The sequence below is a fragment of the Balearica regulorum genome, chromosome 22, assembly GCF_011004875.1.
Source record: "Balearica regulorum gibbericeps isolate bBalReg1 chromosome 22, bBalReg1.pri, whole genome shotgun sequence".
NCBI classification, from domain to species: Eukaryota; Metazoa; Chordata; class Aves; order Gruiformes; family Gruidae; genus Balearica; species Balearica regulorum.
Window position 1 is genome coordinate 7,222,338 of NC_046205.1, and position 21,815 is coordinate 7,244,152.

At 66.9% G+C, this 21,815-nt stretch overlaps 1 protein-coding gene across 1 annotated transcript; it reads left to right on the forward strand.

Annotated features, from left to right (window-relative positions):
• Positions 1-487: 487 nt before the first annotated feature.
• KCNQ4 (potassium voltage-gated channel subfamily Q member 4) lies at positions 488-20,130 on the forward strand. Its single transcript, XM_075773695.1, has 14 exons — positions 488-849; positions 11,232-11,322; positions 12,052-12,178; positions 12,284-12,459; positions 12,533-12,658; positions 12,769-12,879; positions 13,041-13,136; positions 13,386-13,474; positions 14,731-14,886; positions 17,812-18,029; positions 18,152-18,254; positions 18,551-18,682; positions 18,886-19,021; positions 19,148-20,130. The coding sequence occupies exons 1-14, from the start codon at positions 584-586 to the stop codon at positions 19,364-19,366; spliced, it is 2,046 nt and encodes a 681-aa protein (XP_075629810.1). The 5' UTR covers positions 488-583; the 3' UTR covers positions 19,367-20,130.
• Positions 20,131-21,815: the final 1,685 nt, after the last annotated feature.

The following is a 21,815-nucleotide window of genomic DNA, read 5'->3' on the forward strand; positions in this document are numbered from 1 at the left end:
CGTGCCTGGAGCCCAGGGACACTCGCTCCAGAGATGCTCCCTCCAGGGATGCCCGATGCCGCCTGGTTTGGGATGCTCGCTCGCGGGATGCTCCACGCCCCGCGGTTTGGGATGCCCCACGCCCCGTGGCCAGGACCCTCCCTGCCCGCCGCTGTGGGCAGCAGGAGGCCCCCGGTCCCCAGGGACCTCGTGGGGAAGGGTCCCCCCAGCCGGGCCGGGGGTGACAGCGGGGGGAGCCAGCAGTGCCCCTGCCCCTCCGCCATCCTGGGGCCGCCGCTGCTGCTGCGGGCGGCCCCGCGTCCCCCCGCCATCCCCATCCCCATCCCCATCCCCATCCCCATCCCCATCCCCATCCGCCCCGTCCCGGCGGAGCCCCGGGGGCGGGGGCCAGGTACGGCGGGGCGGGCCGGCCCCGGCGGGGCGGCGGCGGGGGAGGGCCCGGCGGCGGCAGCTAAAGGCAGGTGGCACCGGGCAGCGGTACCGGGCTGCTCGGGGGCGGTGCGAGCCGCCGTCCGGAGCAGCAGGAGCGGGGTCGGGGGCGCGGGGGGGGGGGGGGTCCCGCGGTGCCGGCCCCGGCGGGGCCATGCGGCGGGCGGCGGCGGCCTTAGCGGGGCGGTGCGCCATGGCCGGGGCGGCGGCGGCGCTGACGGGGGTGCGCACCGAGGGCGCGGGGCCGCCCGGCGGGACCCCCCCCCCGCCCCGCCGCCGGGGGCTGCTGGCGGGACCGCGCCCCGGGGCCGCCCCCCGCCCCGCCGGGCCCCCGCGCTGCTGCCGTCGCCGCCTGCAGAACTGCCTGTACAACGTGCTGGAGCGGCCCCGCGGGTGGGCCTTCGTCTACCACGTCTTCATGTGAGTACCGGCGTCCCGCGGGGCCCCGGGGCGGCCGGTCCCGGGGGGGCGGCGGGGGAGGAGTAGCGAGGAGCTCCAGGCGAGCCCCGGCCCCGGGCACTGGCCCCCCGGGCTCCACCGGAGAAGTTTCTCCCTGAGCGTTTGGGGGGGGGAGGAGGACGCGCTCCCGGTGCCCGCTCCCGGTGCCCGCTCCCGGTGCCGGTGCGGTGGGAGCAGCGCGCTGGGGAGCTCCGGCACCGGCTGGGCCCGGGGGGGGGGAGCGGGGGTGCCGGGGGGCTGAGCACAGCGGCGGCTTCTTACCCGCGGCTCCGGTGCAAGGAGCTGAGCGCGTCCCCCGGGGATGGGACTCGGTCCCCGGGGTGGCCCCGGTGCAGTGAGCCCCTTCCCGCCGGCACCTGCCCGGAGCCCGGTCACCGTCCCGCTCTGCCCCTGTCCCCTCGCTGCGCCTGCCCGGGGTCCCGGCTGGGGGCTCGGAGCCTGGGAGGACCCTCAAGGGCAGAAGTCCCCTGAAGGGGTGACAGCACCGGTCCCCTTGGGTACCTGTAGTAATTCTGGGACGCAGCAGCATTCTCTGTCCAGCACCCCGGAGCTGTGCCCGGATGGGAACGGGTGTTCTTGTCCCTGGTTAAAGGCCGCAAGCCGGCAGCGGCTGCTGTACCCCGAGAGCTGTTCCTGTTCTGGGGCCGCAGCTGCTGTTGATCCCCAGCACTAAAACATCCCTCTCCAGAGATGGAGCCCGGGATGCTCCCAGTAGCCGCTCTGCTCCCTGCCCTGGCTCAACGCAGTTTCCCGGTCCGTGCGGCGCTGCTCCGGCTTTCCTCGCCGGACCTGGGCATCCAGCGGATTTTACAAAGCAGAATCTTTCTCCAAGACGCGCGGGCTCAGTTTGGGGCCGAGTACCAAATTTAGCCCCTTGGGCTTGTTTGCTCGGGGGGGCTGTAAGGGGGCTGCAGAGCTGGGGTGCCTGTAACGCACCCGGGGGCTGCAGGGAGGGAGGGAGGCTCCGTGCTGGGGGGTCGCTCTGCCTGCCCTGACTCGGGACCCCCACTTTGCTGTGGCTGTGCTGCTGGGACACTGCCGGGACACCACTGCTCCCTACCCAGCCATAGCCGTGGGGATGGCGGTGTGTTCCCCCTTTGCCTCATGTGTGCTTGGTGTGTGCCACGCGTGTGCGCTGTGGCCCGGCTGGGCACAGACCCTCTCTGAGAGCATGAGCCAAAAAACTGCCTCTCCCTCTGCTTCCAGGAGCAGGAACGCGGTGCTGAGTCGTTAGCGGGGTGTGCGAGCTGGAGCTCGTTAAGAGGCAGGAAAGTGGGTCTTGCCTAAGTTAGCACATCGAGATGGCAGGATGAATTTGTCACTGGATAAGAGGGCACCTGAGCTCCCCGGGGAGCTGGGAGAGGAGCCCGGGGCCCATTTGTAACGCCTGCCGACACCCCCGCAGTGCGCTTTGGCGATAATACCTACGTTGCAAATACTGCCCTCGAAAGAGCTTTTCCTGCAAGGAATTAATAACAAGGGCAGCTGAAACCTCCTGCTAGGGGAGGGGGGTCGGACTCTTTTGCGTAGGTACTCGCTGGGCTCTGGGAGAGCGATGCCCCTGCTCATCTCACGGCTGAGGCGTGTGTGCCCGAGTGTCCTGCACCAGTTCTTCCTCCTGACCTGGGTGTGTTTTACCCCAGCAGCTCCCCTTGCAGAGCCCGCCGAGCCCCGGGGCCATCCTCTGCCACCCCAGCCGTGCCCGACTCCCAGCTCCCACCACCTCTGGGACATCAGCTTTGCCCGGCGTGGGCAAGACGTGCAGCGGGGCCAGCGGCACCGCTCTGCCGGGGAGAGCGGGGCTCTTGCAGGCTCATCTGCCGAGGATAGACCCGACGGGGAGTCAATAGCAGGAGCAAAACGTCTTAAGCGTGTAGTGGGTCGGGAAGGGTCTGTGTTCGCTTGCTCACTTAGCCTTACGGCTGAGGTAGGCTGCAGGGCAGCCAGTCCTGCCAGGGACCCCCCCCCCGAAGCCTGTGGGAAGATGCCGCAGTGGGTGCCAAGGTGTGGAGGTCTGTTTTGTGAAACTTTTCCTGTAGATATTGCTCCTTTCTGGCTTCTTCAAAGTTGGTTCTAGTTTTGGTTTTTTCTCTCCCACAGCAGATGGGAGCTGCTAAGCTGTTGCAGTGCTGGGTATTGAAGTTTTTGGGAATGATTTATGTACCTCAATAGAGGAGGACTGGTTTTTTTAAAAAGCAGAGGGTGTTACCCCTGCTTTGGGGACCGAGATAGGGGAGCTGAAGCCCATGGCCCAAGGTCACCCAAGGTTGGGGCAGCGTTGGTCACAGGACCCGTCCTCTGAGTCACGGCCGTGTGCTGCCTCCCCCCGAGCAGCCTGGCTCCGAGACAGGGCTGAAAACTGCTAAAATGGAAATACCCGCTGAGAAGCGAAGCGCTTCCCTCCCCTGAGCAGTTTAGTGTCTGGGAGCACGTAGCCGGGCTGAGCTGATACCGTTTATTGGACAAGTTCAGTCTCTTTCTGTCGGCAAATTGATCCCAAATAGCTTCCCGTCCCCAGCGCCTGCTCCGGGCTGGGCTGGTGCTGCTTCACCTTGCAGGTTGCTTTGGTGCCGTCTCTGCAGCCCCCGAGCCCTGCCCGGCACCTGCCTGCAGCCCTGCCCGGCACCTGCCTGCAGCCCTGCCCGGCACCTGCCTGCAGCCCTGCCCAACGGGCTGCGGGGGCTCGGAGCTGCCGTTGGGCTCTGCCACGGCTTCGCAGCCCCTCAGAGCCCCCCGTGCTGGGTGTCCCCGTGGGTTCCAGTGCGCCAGCGTTTGCGGGAAGGGGACGGTGTGAAAGTGCAGGTGTAAGGGTGCGTGGTGTTGGCTGGCCAGCCCTGTCCCTTCTAACCCCGTGCTGACCATGGCAGGGCCGCGGAGACATGCTTGGGCTCGGCCGGCTCACCGGGCTGGCAAGGCTGTGCCTTGCCCTCTTGAAATGAGAGTTTCTAGTTCTGGAGCTTACAGAGCAAATCTGGGAGTGTGACCAGAGCGTTAACCTAAAGGCTTTACAGCCCGAAGGCAAAATAAAACCTTCCTTTTCCAATCTCTTCCTCTTAAGCAAACGGTCGGGCTGTTCTCATACCCAGCTCCTGCCTTTTGTTGTGTTTGTCTGTCGGTGACCGACCCAGGCAGAGCTGAGCTGCTGCAGGCTTCTGCCCTTGGCACGGGCACCGCTGCCAGCCCGGCCCCAGGGGCTGGGGGTCCCGTCGGCCGGGGGCTGCCCTGCCCAGGGATCTCCTGCAGCCTGGAGCTGCACTGGCCAGGTTGCCCGTTCAAGCTGCTCCCACCGCTTTTTGCCGCTTGTCCCTGCAGCCGGGCTCGCTGGCACCCTCTCCCCATCTGCCAGCCCCTGCACGTGGCCAGTGGCTCTCGATGCTGCTGCCCCGATGGAAACCGGGGTCTGGGAGCTCGTGTGGATGGTTATGAAACTGCTGGGTGCACCAGAAGCTCAGCTCAGCACTTTTCCATTTCCTAGAGGAACGCTTTCAGAAAGAACAGTTTGACCTGGGCTGCATCCCCAGCAGCGTGAGCAGCAGGTCGAGGGAGGGGATTCTGCCCCTCTGCTCCGCTCTGCTGAGACCCCCCTGCAGTGCTGCGTCCAGCTCGGGGTGGGGGGGGAATGGCGAGATGGGAGGCAGAAATCCTTCCCTGTGAGGGTGCTGAGGCCCTGGCACAGGGTGCCCAGAGAAGCTGTGGCTGCCCCTGGCTCCCTGGCAGTGGTCAAGGCCAGGTTGGATGGGGCTTTGGGCAACCTGGTCTGGTGGAGGGTGTCCCTGCCCATGGCAGGGGTGGCACTGGGTGGGTGTGAGGTCCCTGCCCACCCAAACCATTCTATGAAATTAGGGAAGCCTGAGCCAGCAGTGCCAGTGCCAACCTGCAACCCCCTGCCTGAAACACCGTCCCCCATGCAGCCGGACGCCCCCCCTGCCCGCTGCTGGTGGCAGCATCTCGCCTGGGGGCTCTTGATGGGGGGGTTTAGTGACCTTGTCAGAGCGTCACGCTGGGGCAAGGGAGAGACAGGAGCGCAGAGCCCGGAGGGTGCCCATCCCTCGGGCTGTCCCACGGCACCCCCACCCCCGCTGTGTTGGGTGCCCACGTACATTGAGGGGGGCAGAGGGGTGGCAGCTCCTGGCAGAGCCCCGGAGCAGTCCCCCAGCCCGCTCGGCACTGGGTGGGCGATGCCAGGCACGGGCTCTCCTCTGCTCGGGGCTGGCTGGGCGCCTCAGGGCCACGGGGAATGCCCGCTGGCTCGGGGCAGCGGGACGGTGGGGGTGCAGCGGGCGCAGGGCAGCAGCTGGCGGGTCCCCCCCGTGCACCGGCCAGCTCCGGCCAGGGACCAGGCTGCTGGCAGCCGCTCTCTCCTGGAGTTTCGCCGTGCTGGCATCCTGTGACGGGAGAGGGCTGCTGCTCCGCTGCATCCCGGCCCTGCTGCAGGGTGGGTGGCTCTGCCGTGCTCCCCCATCTCGCCGCATCCCTCCATCACCACTTGGCAAGCGGGAAAGCGCTTCCCCCGCCATGCTGGGGATTGCCGCCGTCTTCAGTGCCTGCAGCAGCTCCAGCTCGGGCCCTCGCCAGCCCGCCCGAGGCTGGTTGCTGGGCTGGAGCCCTGGAGGGTTTGCAGGGAAATTGCTTCCCCCCCGGCTGGGCGCTGGCTCTCCACCACCTGCCTGGTGAAAACCTCTTGTATTAAGCCGTAGGGTTGTAACTCGCTGTCAGCGGCATCGCCCACAGGGGCTGGTTTGGTGGCTTCCTACCTGGCTGCTGCTCTCGCGTGGCCAAAATGAAACGGGCTGGCGAGGCTGTGCCCTTCGATCGGGGGGTCTGCTCCCGGGGCCGGCCCCGCTCACCTTGCCCGGGCTTGAAACGGGAGCTGCGTTTGGGGGCAATGCCAGCGGGAAGAGAAGCCGGCACAGCATTTCCCCAGCCTGGTGTGGTGCCACTGGGGCAGAAAATTAAGCGGCTTTGGTGCAACATGAAACTGTACATTGATTTTTTTTTTCTTCCCTTTTTTTTTTTCTTTATTTTTTTCCCCCCCATTTTCCCTCTTGCCACTCCTGTCAGACCCCCCAGCCCAGAGCGGGAGGTGCTGGTTTGGGTGTGCGGGGCTGGCTGGCCCCGCTGGTGAGGATGGGGGCAGCCCCGCTGCTGGGGGGTGCGGAGGTGATGCCCTGGAGGGGCTTCAGTTATTTACCCCTCACAGCAGCAGTCCCGGGGGATGATGGTCGGAGTGGGGCTGAGCGAGCGCCCGGACCTGCCACCTCTGCCTGTGGGTGTTCTGCTCTCCGTGCAACGGATTTGGGCTCTTGGCCTGTCTCGACTTCTCGGGGCCACTCATGTCCCTGTGTCCCAAAGGTCCCCTGTCCCCTGCAGAGTCCCCAGATGCTGGAGACTGGGGGTGGCCCTGATCCCTCTCCTGGGGTGCGTGGCCCATCGGGCACGGGAGGTGCATCTGAAAACACGCTGGTTTTCTTTTTCTCCTCCTTAAGCCAACTGCTTGCCAGATGATTCAAGAGCAAAACTATCTCGGCTGCTCTGTGTGAGCGTCTTGGCAGCATCCGCAGAAGCCTTGTGACCGTGCTCCCCGTGGGGACTGTGGGGCCGGGGTGCTGGGGGGCACTGAGTGACACGGGGGTGCAGACGTGTGCAGCCCAAGGGTGATGGACGATGCTGTCTGCAGGCTTTGGCTCCCGCTTGCTGAAGCACAAAGGTGTTGGGGCTGTCAGCTCCCGTGCGGTGTGGGACGTCATCTGGAGCCCCTGCCGTGGGTGCTGCCGGGCCCCTGCCGTGGGTGCTGCCGGGCTGCAGGAGGAGGCATGCAGCCTGCAGACGGGCTCCTCATCCCAACCTGCTTGCAGCCTGTGTCAGGGCGCTGGAGACTCCCCGTCCTGCCTTACCCCCCCGGTACCCCTGGGTCTGGGGCTGAGGAGGGCTCTCAGCACCTTTCCTCTCCCGGCACCGGTAACCGGGTCGGGGCCGGGCTCTGAGCGTGTGCTGGGGTTTGCGGTGCCGCGGTCAGGAGCCCTGCACGGTGCTGCTGCTGCGGCGGGGCTGGTTGGGTTCCCAGCTCTGGCCTGACCGGGTGACCTGGGGGAAACGCTCGGTGCTTTTCTGCCTCTCTTCTCCGTGGCGCGGGCAGGAGCGTGGTGTGGGACAGACCCTGCCATGGTTACGGGCGCAAACAGGCCCGCTACACCCCCGGTTATTTATATCCCCCGGAGCAGACAGGCCGCCTGCTCCACCTCTCCTGAAAGGCTGCTGGGGCGAGGGACGGGGGATTTATAAGACACGCTGTTTATACAGCGGCAGACGGTGCTCAGGGAGCTGAACCTCGTGGGCTGGGGAGGCCGGAGAGCGAAGCACCATCCCCATCCCTGCTTCCATCCCCATCGGCGCTGGGCTCGGGCAGTTCTGGCCCAAACAGCCATTTCTCGTGGTAGCACAGCCGGGGGCGAACAGCCCAGTTGGGCACCCGGCGCTGCTGCCCAGCACCGTGGGGACCTGGCAGTGCCGCGATGGGGCCAGGCTCGGCCGGGGAAGGGAGCCGTGCCGTTCGGCAGAGGCTGTTTGTTCACTCTTCCCCTGACTGAGCTGTTTATCCTATGGCGCGTGGTATTTTCCTTCCGCTGAGTTATTGCCGGGCTGTCGGCACAAGCCTCCCTGACGCTGCCTGCGCCCCCGGCTCGGGGCTTTCTCGCAGGGGGAGAGCGAAGCGGGGGCCGAGCCAGCCCCGCCGGGCCATGGGGTGCCCAGCATCACCCCCCTTCCCAGCCTGGACACCGACTGCTTGCTGGTGCTGGGGGACGCAGCCTGGCCGGGCCGTCCCGCTGCCCAGGCTCTGAGCATCACGGTCCCATCAGCACCGGCTGTGCCAAGGTGCCGCGGCGTGGCTTTGCCCAGGCTGTACCGGGGTGCAGCCCGTTTGCCCCGGGGGTGTTCGGGCAGGCACTGGGAGCCAGCTGGTGCCCCCTTGCCCATCGCTGCTCCTCGCCGGCCGGGGCTGACCTGGCCCCGCTTCCCCTGCGCTCAGCAGCTTTCCCGGCTCACCTGTTCCTCCAACGGCACCGCGCTGCCGGTGCGGGCAGGAGCATATGGCAAAGTCGGCTCTAATGAAGATTAATGTGAGGAGATTCGCCTTCTCCAACCTGGGTCCCCCGCTGGGTTTTAATTATTATTTTAGGGAGGAGTGTTCCTGCGGAAAGGCTTTGCTTCTGCAGGGGTGAGAGCGGCCGGAGGGGCCCCGTCCCGGTGCCCAGGCTGCCGGCGGCGTGTCCCCTCCTGCGCGGGGACGTGTGCAGGGAGGTGTTTGGGCTGCAGCGGGAGCCCCCCTTCACGGAGGGGGCTGCCGGCTGGTGGGGGCTGGCGATGGAAGGTTTATTGGGAAGAGCTGATGCACCGGCTCAGCAACAACAGCATCTGCTCCCTCCGTCCCGCGGGACCCCGGCGCAGGGGAGCGGGGAGGCAGCGAGGCTCCCGTCGGGTCCTGCCCCGCCGGCTCTGCCCCATCCCCATTTTCCCTGGCAGCATTCGGGGTTTTTTAGCCCTGCGTGGCGGGTGGGAAGAGCGGTGAATTTGGGAGGGGGAGCATGCCAGCGGGGAGCCTGGCACTGCCAGCACCGTGCGGCGTTTGATGGGGAGGTCGGCCGAGCCCTCGGTGTGGGGCAGAGCTGCTGGGGGGGCCGGGGGGGGCACGGCTGGTTCCTGGCTCGCCGAGCTGCCTTCAGGCATCTGAGCCTTTCCCTAAGCCGCTTAGGCGCTGCCGGCAGCCGGGACCGGGTGTTTGCCCAGGCTTTACAAGTTAATTCCTAGCAGGTGATGTGTTCCCAGAAAGTTTCTTTCCCAGCCAGCCCTGTGGGGCCTCACATGCCCGTACCCTTCACCAAACCCTCTGGGATGCCGGGGGGGGCTGGCTGGGCGGGAGGCATCCCCAACCCTGGGGGTGCGGGTTTCCATCCCTGCTCCCGCAGCACGGCTTGGCCGAGCGGCCCCGTTGCTCGCGGTGCTGCCGTAGGGACAGGGGACGAGTGGGGCTCCGGCAAGGCGCAGAGGCGCGGTGACTCGCCCGAGGCAGGGCCACCCACAGCACGTCCCCGCAGGAGCAGCGTGTGTCCAGGCACCGGAGACCCCCCCTCCCCGCTGCCCATCCAGGGCGAGAGGCACAAATCTTTGCAGGCTGGGAGATTTCTGCCTTCTCTTCTGCTTTGTGCTTCGCTGCCCATGTAATTGCCTGATAAATCCTGATTGTATAATCTCTATTGCTGATGATGCACAAAGCAGAAAGGCTCTGCCCTGGGCCGCTCAGCCAGGTCTTGTTTTGCTCCTCAGACCCAGCGACCTGCTCGGTGCTCGCTGCCCGCGGCACCGCTGCCCTCCCTGCCGGCACGGGCAGGACGGGGGTACCGCTGTGCCGTCGGCTGCCGGAGGAGTTAACGGCAGAACTGCTGTGCGGGAGGAAAGGGGCTCAATTAATAATTCAGAGGGAGAAGGAACTGGCTCCAGCCTTCTGCCTTGCAGCTGGGGAGCGCCTGGGAGAAGAGCATCGTCCGCTGCAGCGAGGGCAGCGCAGCGTCGGGGCTGCGGCACCCCCGGCCCCCTCGGTGCTGTAGCTGGCACGTGGTGTGTCGCTCCGGCTCTCCCTTCTCCCTGCTCTGGATCCAGCCCTTCTCCCGTTCCTGGGGTTTCTCCTCCCTCAGTCCCATCTCCAGCTTCCCCTCCTGGTGGTTTTGGGGAGGGGGACCCGCCTGTCCCCTCAGGCTGGATTTTGAGCTGGGTGCTGCCCCCCCTCGCCCCACCACGGCCATGGGGCACTCGGCAGCCCCCTCACGCCATGCCCAGGTTTGCAGAGCCCCCAGCCCTACACGGCACAAACTGTGGGTTCGGTGGGCGGGCGTCCCCAGGCCGTGCTCAGCCTTGGGGGGCCCCTCGGCTCCCCCCACCCCCAGTGCTCAGTGTCTGGGCCGGGTCCTCGTGGCCCGGGTGGTCCCGCTGGGGCAGGCGTGCGGGTCAGGTCTGGTTTCACCCTCCCGCTGCCCCGGGCAGCCGGTTCCGCTCCAAAGTTCCACGTCAGCAACAAGAGGAGACAGGAAAGCGCTCCCGAGCGGGTGTCGGGCAGCATCGCCCCGAGCCGAGCCCCCTGCACGCTCTGGAGCACCACTGATGGGTCCCCCGTTGCGCACCCTGGGGAGATGGTGCTGGGGCGGGGGGGGCGGGATGGGTGCCCACCAGCTTGGGGACAGGGTGCCAGGGCCACCTCGTTGCACTGCTGGCCTCAGCCTGGCCGTCCCGGTGCTGTTGGCAGCACCTTCCCGCGGTGCCGTGGGGCCGCGTGCCCAGCGGGTGCCCGGAGCCCCCTGTGCCGTTACGGAGCCGGCTCCAGCGGAGCAGTGGCCCTTTGCACGCCGTCACGTGGACTGGTGGCACAAGCCCTCCACTTTCTATTTTTAGAATCGCTGGATCAGGGGAAAAAATGTATTTTTGGAGTTTCATTTGCTTCGGCTTCAGAGTCTATTTTTTTTTCCCCTCCTTATTTTAAATGGGCCAAAGCCCCTTGTACCTTAACCCGGCTCTTGGGAACAAATAGCCCCAGAGCAGCTCCCCGTTAACTCTTTTCCCATGTCGGCTGTTCCCGGGTGGCCCTTGTGCCCCCGGCAGGTCCCCACGGTGGCAGCGATCCTGGGGACAGTCAGGCGAAGCTCTGGTCCCCTTTCAGCAGCAGCAGCAGCACCCTGCGGTGGCGTGGGACCCCCCGTCTCCCTCCCCGCCTTTAATTAGCGGTTGGTTTGCCCGAGCGGAGGCTGCAGGGCTGTGGCGGAGCCTGGCCCTGAGCCCCGTGGCCACTGGAGCCTGGTCCTTCTCCTGGATGCCTGTGGGGCTGCCCGGGGACGTGCTGTGCCACCAGCCCGGGCTGGCACACGGGTGCCACGCAGAGCTGGTCCCCGTCACAGGGGAGACCAGGGGGAGCGATGTTCCCTCTGGGCACGGGGCTTGGGGGGCACCGTGCGGCTTGGGGGGCACCACGCAGAGAGCTCGTCCTGAGTGTGCTGGAGGGATGCAGGGGGCGGGAGGGGGTCCCCGGGGAGGTGCTGCCTGCACTGGGTGTCCCAGTCCCTGGGCAGCCTCGGGGCGGGCAGGCTGTAGGCACAGCCCTGCCTCTGCACCCGCGGGCGTTGCTCGTGGGCTCCCAAATTGCTCCGTGTCACCATCTAGGGGCAAACCGTGTCCCCGGTGGCTCACCCGCAGCCGTGGAGGTCTCGGCTGGGGGGACGGGCTGTGAGCGGGGACCAGCACTGCAGGCTGGGCTCCCCCCGGCCGTCCCCGATGCCTGCGCCGACACCTTCTCGTTCCAGATTCCTCCTTGTCTTCAGCTGCCTGGTGCTGTCGGTCTTCTCCACCATCCAGGAGCACCAGAAATTGGCCAACCAGTGCCTCTTCATCCTGGTAAGTGGGGAACAGGGCTGTCGCTCTGACTCCCCGTCCCTGCATTACACCCCAAGAGGCTCAGACAAGATCATGGTCAAAACCCCTCCGACCCCTTCCCCAGTCCGGATTTCAGTGCCGATCATTGGTGTTAATGGTGGCAACCTCTCCGGCACGTTGGGGAGAAGCTGCAGGGTGGCCTGGCTGCTGCGGGCGTCCCCACGGCTCGGGGTGGCCCATCACGGCAGCCGGACCTCCGCGGTGCGGAGAGGCGTAAACCGCTGGAAAAGGCAGGGCAGGAGGGGCTAAAAAAGGCAACTTTCCCCCAAACTGTCAGAAACGGCTGACGCTGGAGTTCTTCCGAGTGATGGAGACTAAATTGGGAAGGTCCTTGTGACTTTCCCACGAGTAAGCAGAACGGGGGCTTGTTTGTACGAGAGGTAGGAGGACAATGCTGACGGCGGAGGAAAAGGACCCAGCTCGGTGTGAGCTTGGCACAGGTAGGAGAGCCAGGCTGCTCAGACAGGCTCGACGGCCACGGCTCCGGTCTCGCTGCCCTGATTCCCCGGGGATGGCTCCAGCCAGGGCTGTGTCAGGGAGGTGGCCTTGGGGAGACACCACGCTCCCCCCTGCACCCTCCCCAGCACCAGCGTTTCAAGCCGCCCACCCAGCTGAGCCCCCTGCGCCATCCTGCCCTTGCCTTCCCCACCTCACCCTCCTGCCCCCCTTCTCCCTCCCCCCCCCTGGCAGGAGTTCGTCATGATCGTGGTGTTCGGCATGGAGTACATCATCCGCATCTGGGCAGCCGGCTGCTGCTGCCGCTACCGGGGCTGGAGGGGACGCTTCCGCTTTGCCAGGAAACCCTTCTGTGTTATAGGTACCGGGGGGCTTGGGGGGGCACGGGCATCTGGGGACTGGCAGTGTCACCCACGCCACGGGCGTTTGAGAAAAGCCCACGCCGCTGACCCTCGCTGTCCCTTAGATTTCATCGTCTTCATCGCCTCAGTGGCCGTCATCGCTGCCGGCACCCAGGGCAACATCTTCGCCACCTCGGCGCTGCGCAGCATGCGCTTCCTGCAGATCCTGCGCATGGTGCGCATGGACCGTCGCGGCGGCACCTGGAAGCTGCTGGGCTCCGTCGTCTACGCCCACAGCAAGGTGAGGATGCGGGATCCTGGCACGGCTCCCCACGCCCCCCCCCAAGCCCCTCTCACCCCCCCTGCCCTGGCAGGAGCTCATCACCGCCTGGTACATCGGCTTCCTGGTGCTCATCTTCGCCTCCTTCCTCGTCTACCTGGCTGAGAAGGATGCCAATGCCCAATTTGCCACCTACGCCGACTCCCTGTGGTGGGGCACGGTAAGCTCAGCTGCCGCGGCCCCCCGGCCCCGGGAGGGGACGAGGAGGGTGGGACGGGGCAGTGGGGGGGGAGCTCCCTCCAGGCTTCCCCCTGCTCTGCCCCCGGGCAGGTCACCCTCACCACCATCGGCTACGGGGACAAGACGCCGCAGACGTGGCTGGGACGGATGCTGGCGGCTGGCTTCGCCCTGCTCGGCATCTCCTTCTTTGCGCTGCCCGCCGTGAGTAGGACCGGGGAGAGGGTTCCTGCGCCTCCTGCCCCGCAGAAATCGGGGAGAAAGGGCAAAAATCCACCCCTGCGGTGGGAGGGTCCCCATCTCTCTCCTGACTGGCGGTGGTGATGTGGCTGGCACCCACGGACCCTGTCCCCTCCTGTCCCCAGGGGATCCTGGGCTCCGGCTTCGCCCTCAAAGTGCAGGAGCAGCATCGGCAGAAGCACTTTGAGAAGAGGCGGACTCCGGCGGCGAACCTGATCCAGGTAGCGCAGGGCTGGCGCGTCCTGCCGTGTCCCTTCCCAGGGACGCTCTGCTGCCCTCCCGTCTGCTCTGCCTGTCCCTGCCTGCTGCAGGCAGGACCCAAATGCCTGACCCCAAATCTGGCAGCCTTGGGCCAGATTCTGCCCACGGTGGCCCAGGGGGATGGAGGGGTTGGCGCGGGGCGGGGGGGTCTCGCCTCCTGACCCCGCAGGGGCTGATCCCGATGCCCGCGGGCTCTCGCTCCCGTCCAGGCTGCCTGGCGCCTGTACTCGACGGACATCAGCCGGGCGTACCTGACGGCCACGTGGTGTTACTACGACAGCCTCCTGCCCTCCTTCAGGTAGGCAGGGTGTGGGTGAGGGCTGCGGGGTTCCCGGGGGGTCCCTGCGGGGCCCCAGGCTGGAGAATGACCCAGGCAGCCCCTGCCACGAGGGGCCACGTGGAGCTGCCGAGGGCTCGGTGGGGCTGAGCAGCACAGACGCCTTGCTCAGCCCCGGGGTGCTGGAGCCCCAGCGCAGCGTCTGCCGAACACCCAACGCCTTCCTCCGCCCTCCCCACCCCCCCAGCCCACAGCACCCATCCCACCCCATCCCTCTCGCCCCATCCATAGCCTTCGCTGCAGGGAAGAGGACGGTGCCGCTGGGCGCAGGGACCTCACGGCCGGGGCAATGGAGCTGCAGCTGGCCGGGAGCTGGCTCCGAGCACAGCGGCAGAGCGGATGGACCTGGTCGGGCAGGGAGCCTTGAGCCCTGTCCCTGCAGCGCTGTCCCCTCCTGTGGTCTCTAGGATGTTGCCACCACGGGTGGATCGAGGTCTCTGCGAAGCTTTCCCAGATGAGCTGTGTGTTCCCATCACACGGAGCGCACCGGGGTCTGCGTGCGGTCCCCACGCCCGAGCCCATGCGGTGTGCCGCAGCCCTGCCCTCTGCCTGCGCGTCCTTGTCTTTCTTTGCAATGACAAATTCACGGTTCCATTTCGCTCTTTTTTCAAAGACAGGGTTCTTAACAGTCGCAGCAGCAAGTCCCTCTTGTCCCCGAGGAGATCCGGCTTCCCGCACATCACCGCCGAGCGCGGTGCCGGGCTGTCCTGGCGTAGACATCGTGGGGGGCTCCGCCAGCCCCTCCTGCCCTGCCGGGAGCCCTTTCTCCTGCAGCAGGGAGTTGGGGTAGGGCCAGGCGTGATCCCTGCCGGGGCTCCGGCAGTGCCTGGACCCCCAGATCGGATGGTGGCAGGTCCCCGTGTCCCCACCCTGCAGCAAGGGTGGTCATCCTGCCTGAACCATCCCTCTCGGCACGGTCCGACCCCTCTGCCGGTGGGCAGCCCCTGTGGGACCCTTTCCCAGCACCCCCTCCCCAGCACCATCATCCCCAGGTGCCAGCAGCACCCGCTGCTGGCTCAACCCGCTGCCGGCACCACCGGTCAGAGCTGTTAAGAAACTGTCTTTTGAAGGAAAGTGCTGTTTTTTGCTTCTTGTTTTGCCTGGTTTTGCTTTGGTTTGCACAGAGGAGGACCCGGCTCTGTTCAACCTTGGTTTGCTCATCTCATTTGCTTTGAAAAGTTTAATTTCTCCATGTTTTTATTTAACCCCAACCTCAGAGAGCTGGTCCTAATGTTTGAGCATTTGCACCGAGTCCGCAACGGAGGATTTAGGAATTCAGAGGTGAAAAAATTGCCTGATGGAGCCCCACCGCCTTATCACTCCTTCACCCCTGGCCAGAAAAGCATCAGCCCTGCCGCTTGTTCAGGGGAAAGGTAGGAGGGTGCAGCCCCACGGCCCCGCGTTCTCCCTCCTCTCTGCCCTCTCTCCTCTGCTCGGCTGTGTCCACCCGTGGTGCCACCGTGGTGCCCGTCACCGCCAGCCTGGACCCCAGGGGAGCAGCCCCCGGCCCCGCTCCCCACCCAGCACCGTGCCGGGGCACCCATCCTGCTCTGCCGCTGGCTGCCGGTGTCGCTCACAGCTCCAGAGGGGACGCGCTTGGTCCCCGCGGATGGACTTTGGGCTGTTGTAACAGCGTGAAGCCTCTTGCAACGTTCAGCTCCACCTCGATGCCGTTTTCGATGTGGCCACGGCACCAGGACCTTGCACGGGGGAACCAAGAGTGGCCAAAACCGGCCCCACAACAGCCGCGCTGCAAACCTGGCGGGGCTGGAGCTGCACGGCCCTGCCACTGGGCCGAGCAAGGAGCAAAACCCGGTTCCCGTGGTCTGAGACGGGTTTCCCGTGCCCGCGGCAATGGGGAGCAGCGATGCCGAGCCACCCCGGTGCCGTGCCGCTGAGCTGAGGTGAGATGGTTCGGGGCTGCCGTACTGCCGGCAGCGGCTGCTCGTGCACCGCGTCCCCAGAACCCTCCGGCCGAAGAGCATCCCGGAGACCCCGGCGTGGCCACCGTGGCCGCTGGCCCGCCACCTGCGACATCAGCACAGCGCGGGGCCCTGGGCCAGCGTCAGGGTTAGGTGGGGAGAGGGAGCGCTGCTCCTTTGCACCGTGCCTCAGTTTCCCCTGTGATGCCGGAGACGGGGCTGCGGGAGGTCTGGTGCGGTGTGGGGGATGTGCCGAGCCGCGGGGCTGCGGCTGTCCCGCTGTGGGCGTGGGGCTGAGGGGAACCTGCTCCCCCCACCAGCCCCGAGGTGAGTATGGGCTTGGGGGGCTCATCCCCGCGCAGCAACGGCCTGCGCTCGGTCTCCTGGTGAGCAGCCGGGAGCTGACGGGAGGGACTGCAACCCCCGGCCATCCCGCCCGGGGGGGGCCCGAGCCTCCGCCCTTCTCCTCCGCATGCATCACCTCTCATAACATCTCATCTTCTCTCTCTCTTCCCCTCTCCCGTTCACCCTCCTGCTCTCCATCCCCCCAACCTCCCCCTGACCCTTTTCTGCCCCCCCATTCACCCCAAGCTGGAAGGAGGAGGACGTGCAGCCCCACAAGTGCTTACGCCTCAGGTAACGTTTGCCCCCGGCCGCCTCTCACCCCCCCGTCCCGTCCTCCCACAGCGAGTGGGCAGGGGCCGGGGGTCCGCAGAGCCCCGGCGGTGTTTGCAGGGTTGTCACCGTTCAGCTGCTCGGCACCCCGTGCCGTCACCAAACCGCATTTCTGCAGAGCTCCGCCGCTGAGAAACCGGACTTCCCTCTGCGGGGCAGGCATTAGTGTTTATGCAGGACCTACACAAACAACTTTGCTCATGCTTCTTGCCTCCACAGCAGAGCGGGGGTCCCGTGGTCGGGTCCGGTGCAGCGGGAGATGCTCACCAGCGGCGGGCAGGGACCCTGCATCCTCGTGCTGGGGTGCGGGCATGCCCGGGGGATTGGGGATGCGGTGGCCCGGGATGCTCCGCTCCCTCCCGGCCACAGGCTAACTCTCGTTTTCTCCTGTGTCTCTGCCCTGACCCTCCAGCCCCATCTTTAATGGTAAGAGGAGGCTCTTGCGGACATGGGGCACGTGGAGATGGAGGTACTGCGTCCCGGCTGCCCACGCAGGGCCGGGGAGCACCGTGCAGGGCTGGCTGCTGGCTGCAGGGTGGGAGGGTGAGGCGGGGGGGGGGTAGAGGCCAAAGGGTCGTCCTGCCGCAGGGCAGGGGGTCTGTGCATGGCCCCGCTGCCCCCGCCGGCTCCCGCGGTGGGCCCTGCCTCAGTTTCCCCCTCCGTGCAGCACGGATGAGCCCAGCGCCTTGGCTGTGCTGGGCTTGTCAAGTCCAACAACGGCAAACTGAGGCACTTGGATAAACCCCATCGCGCGTCTCTCCTGCAGCCCGGTACCCCCCTGGGCACAGCCCTTCCCAGTCCTCCGGCATGGCCCGGCAGCACCGAATGCTGCCAGCTGCACGGGCTTGTGGCAGCCCTGCCTGCCTGGGACCAGCTTGCCGGCAACCTGCCTGGGGAGGGGTTGGGAGCCCGGTGCCCTGCCTGTACCCCTGCCTTGCCCTGTGACTCCGGGAGGGTCCCCACACGCCGGGGTTTCATGGACCCTGTTGTGCAGCGGGTGTGGGGTTTGCTCCGTGTCCTCCGCAGCTTCGGCTTCCTCTGCTCATGGGGCTGTGCATCTGCTGGGTCTCCTTGCATGTCCCAAGGGGTGCTCCTGGTCCCACAGCACACAAGAAGCAGCATCAGATGATGTTTTTGTGTAGGTCCTATATAAACAATGCCTGTTGTTTCCCCCCGCAACCCAGCGGAGCGGCTGGTTTCAGGAGCAGAGCCTGAATTAGGCAGTGAAGCCTGGAGGAGGAGGAGGAGGATGAAGGGGCCTGGCTGGGTGCCCAAGGATGCCCGGTGCCAGCAGGGCTGGGGCAGGAGCAGGGCTGCTCCCTGCGGGGCCGGTCGCTCTGCCGGCAGCTCCGCTGCGTGTCCTCCCCATCGCCGTAGCGGGCTGTCCCCACTCTCCCTGTCCATCTGTCTCTTCCTTTCGTTGCTCTCGGGGGGGGGGGGGGGGGAATGGTGTTTAAAGGAGTCACCCCAGAGCTGCTCCCGCAGAGGCATGCGGTACCGCCTGCTCCTGGCCTGGCTGGCTCGTGCCCGTTGCGTGTTGGGGGCTCTCCGTGAGCTCGGCACGGCCACCCCCATCCTCACACCCACCACGGTGGGCACCGTGCACGCCCGCAGTGGGGATCCGCTCCCCTCCCCGTCCCCATCCCCGTCCCCCCGGTGCCTGCTCGCCTCTGACGCTGCCCACCCTGCTCTCCCACGCAGCAACAAGATGGGCATCAAGGACCGCATCCGGCTGAGCAGCTCGCAGCGGCAGGGCAGCCGGGGCAGGCAGCACCTGGGGCCCCCCCTGCACCGCTCCCCCAGCACCGAGGACATCCCCGAGGCCTCCAGCCCCACCAAGGTGCAGAAGAGCTGGAGCTTCAATGACCGGACTCGGTTCCGCGCATCCCTGAGGCTCAAGCCACGGACCCCGGTCGAGGGTAAGCTGCGGGGACTGGCGGGGTTCAGCCCCGGCTGCGGGGTCAGGCTGGGGGGCTGCGGGCATTTTGGGGGTCACAGGGGGACAGCCCTTGGTCTCTGCCACCCACCCTTGCACCCACAGCCGACTGCCTGCCGGAGGACAGCGGTGAGGAGAAGAGCTCCCACTGTGACCTGACCTTCGAGGACATCATGCCGGCGGTGAAGACCCTCATCCGGGCTGTCAGGTGAGACCGTCCCCTCCTGTGTCCCCCAACGTACGTGCTCCTGTCCCCAGCTCCTCTGCAGCTCGCAGCCCTCGGGGATGAGCAGACGTGTCCAGAGAGCCCTGGTCCCCAGTCCAGCCCGTGGCGGTGGCCAAGCCGGGCAGGGAGCAGGGCCAGCTCCTGGCTCAGCCCCCCATGGAGACCGTGCTTTGCCTCGGTGCTTTGCGCATGCGCTCCCCCTCGCCCCCCCCAGTGTGGAGCCCCCAGGTGCCCCTGCTCCTCCCAGTGCCCTGCAGCCAGCCCGGGTGTCCCCGCAGGATCCTGAAGTTCCTGGTGGCCAAGAGGAAGTTCAAGGAGACCTTGCGTCCTTACGATGTCAAGGACGTCATCGAGCAGTACTCGGCCGGCCACCTGGACATGCTGGGCAGGATCAAGAGCCTGCAGATGCGGTGAGCTGCCCTGAAGGTGGCAGGGGGGGCTCTGGGCTCCCCTGGGTCTCCCACCGCTAGCCGTGCCCGCTGGGAGGGGTGCTGGCCCATCGCGGTGGGTGGGACACGTCCCAGGAGCCCGTCCCCGTCCCTTGCGGTCTTGCACGCCCTCTGGTCCACTGGGATTGACGGGCCATGTCCCCTCCTTTCCCGCCGGCCACCAGCGTGGACCAGATCGTGGGCAGGGGGGCCCTCACCACGGACAAGAAGACGCGGGAGAAGGGGGAGAAGCCGGCGCTGGAGACGGAGCTGGTGGACGAGCTCAGCATGATGGGTCGCGTGGTCAAAGTGGAGAGGCAGGTCAGGAGGGAACGGCCGCCGGGGAGCATGTCGCTGTCCCTTCGGCATCTGCGGGACGGGGGAGCCGGGACCCCCGAGACCCCTCCCTGCAGGGAAGGACCCACTCAGCCCTGCCCGCCCTTGCAGGTGCAGTCCATCGAGCACAAGCTGGACCTGCTGCTCGGCCTCTACTCCCAGTGCCTCCGCAAGGGCTCCATGAACTCCTTCAGCCTGGCCGCCGTGCAGGTGCCCCCCTGCGAGCCCGACATCACCTCCGACTACCACAGCCCCGTGGACCACGAGGACATCTCGGTCTCTGCCCAGACCCTGAACATCTCCAGGTCGGCCAGCGCCAACATGGACTGAGCAGGGAGGCAGCGGGACGGATCCTGCCAGCACGCAGCCGGCAGGATGGGATGCCGGGACGTGGGAGCAGCGTGGCATCGCCCAGCCCCGTCTAGCCACGTCCCTCGCCCTGTTGCTTGAAACAAGTCTTCCTTTGCGGGGGCATGGCTGCAGCAGGGTGCCTGCTCTGGGGATACGATGGGAGCCCGTGGCACTGCGGGATGCTCCTGCCCTTCCTGGGGGGGTGAGACCCCCCAGGTCCTGGGGCCTCAAGTGCTCCCCAGCCATGGCAGGGACCCCCCAGCCCTCAGGAGATGTCCAGGTCCCCAGGAGGGTCCTGCCTGGTGCCCCGGAGCCGAGCCGGGGCCACCACCAGCTATGCAAGGCTCCATCTCCCTCCCGCTGCTGGTGCTGAGCAGGGGCGTTGGGGCACAACCCGGTGTGGTTTTACCTGCGTCGCTCGGGGTCCGGGCAGCGTTGGGGGCCCCCCCGGGCAGGGGAGCAGGGGTCTGTCCCCCCTCACCCTCCTCTGCTTGGGTCATTTCCCTGCTCGCAGGGCTGCAGCGCTGCAGCTGAGGCTGCACCTCTAGAAGCACAGCAGAGCCTTCTGCCTGCCCGTGCATGCTCCCAGGGCAATATATATATAGGAGATATATATATATATATTTATGCAATAATGTCTTAATATGCAACACCCCCGGGAAGAGCAACCCGTGGGGACACAGGCAATAAGCAAACCACCCTACCAGCACACAGGGCTGGATCCTGCTGCCCGTGGGAACCCGGCTGGGTGCCCTGGGGGCTCAGGGCCGGGTGACAAACCCCTGCCCAAGGGTGGCCCTGTCCTCACGGGGCTGGGCAGGGGCTGCGGGGAACAGAGGGATGCAGGCACAGGCGATGGGAGCAGTGGTCCCCGAGGAGCATCCTTCCCTGTCGTGTCCCAGCCCCTGCACTTGCTTAGAGGATTCCTTCCCTGCCGGGTCCTGTGGTGCTCAGTTTGTCCCTCCCTATGTCCTCGTCCCCTCTGTGGCCTGGGGAGCATGGACAGGGCCCGGGGGGTGCCTGCCCGGTGGGGACAGGGTGGTCTTGGCCTCGCCTCCTTGCATGCCACTCGCAGCAGAGCCACGGCAGCTCCCGTGCTGCCCCGCTCCCGTTTGCTGCCCCGACCCCAGCCCTGGGTCCGGTTTCCAGTCCCGCAGCGCTGAGCTGAGCCAGGCTGGAAGCAGTCGTGGTAGTGCCAAAGTCTGCCGAGCCGGGGCTGGCGCCTGCTCCCGCGTAGCCAGGGGTCCCGGGGGTCTCGGTGCCCTGTGGGGCTCGGCAGCGACTCCTGTGTGGCCACGGTGCTGGGATCTGACCTGGGCTGGTGGGGACCCACCGCGCCCCTCGCTGCCGGCACGGCCCCTCGCTGGGCTTCGGACCGTGGGATTTGCACTTCTCCTTCCCAAGCCCCCCACGTGTCCGCTCCCGACCGCGGGGACCCCCGACCCTGCTTGTTTTTCTTGCCTCGTTAGTGCATGTGGCCAGTGCCACTCCCAGCCTCCCCCTTGCTCCTGCACCACCCCGGCCCCCTCCCCTCGCCCCGGGGGTGCCTGTGCCCCCAGGCGGGTGCCACGGGTGGGCAGGCAGCGGATGGTGCGCGGGTGCCGTGGGTGCCCGGCCACGGGGCGAGGGTGCATGCGAGAGCTTTGCCCGCAGCCGCACGCAGGAACTAACTCGTAGGACCCTCCCCGGGGCTGGCTGGTCCCCGCAGACCTCCCCGGCCAGCGGTAGTTACCTCACTTGATTAACTTATTAACTTATTTGTTTCATTAAAATTTGGAGTAGAGGCTGCCTGCCTGCCTGCTGTCTCTCTCCCGGCTCTCCCGAGAGGTGGCACTCCAGCCCTGCCGCCGAGCGCTGCGGCCAGCGGACCCAGGCGTCCGGCCAGGGGACATGGGCGTCCGGCCACCTCCCTGTCCCCCTGAGCTCCCCTGCAGCCGCAGCCGCCCCCCCGACACGGGAGTGGGGCCCCCGCTCCGTCTCGATCGCCCTTCCCAGCTCCACGGTGCCCTGTGCCTGGGGGCTGCAGGCCTGACGCCACTGCAGAGGGGCCCGTGCCCTGCGTTTGGAGCCCGCGGCTGACGGGGAGAGCGGCTGCCCCACGAAGGGCCGTGCCCCATCTGCCTCTTCAGAAGTGTCACGGTGTGTCCCCGTCACGGTGTGTCCCCATCGTCACGGTGTGTTCCCAACAGGGATGATGCCGTGGTGCCATCCCAGGGGAGGCGAGGCTGCGAGCCCCCTTCCCCCGGAGATCACAACCCCTCGAGGGGTGGCGAAGCCTTCACCCCAGCCCCGTGTGCTGGCACCCTGCGGGGACGATGTCCCACAGCCTGCAAATGTCGGCGGGCCGGAGGTGGCCCCTTTTCTCGCTGCCCTGCCCCGGCACTGGCTTGGAGAGGAAGCCAGGGCTCGCCGCAGGTCAGTCCCTGCC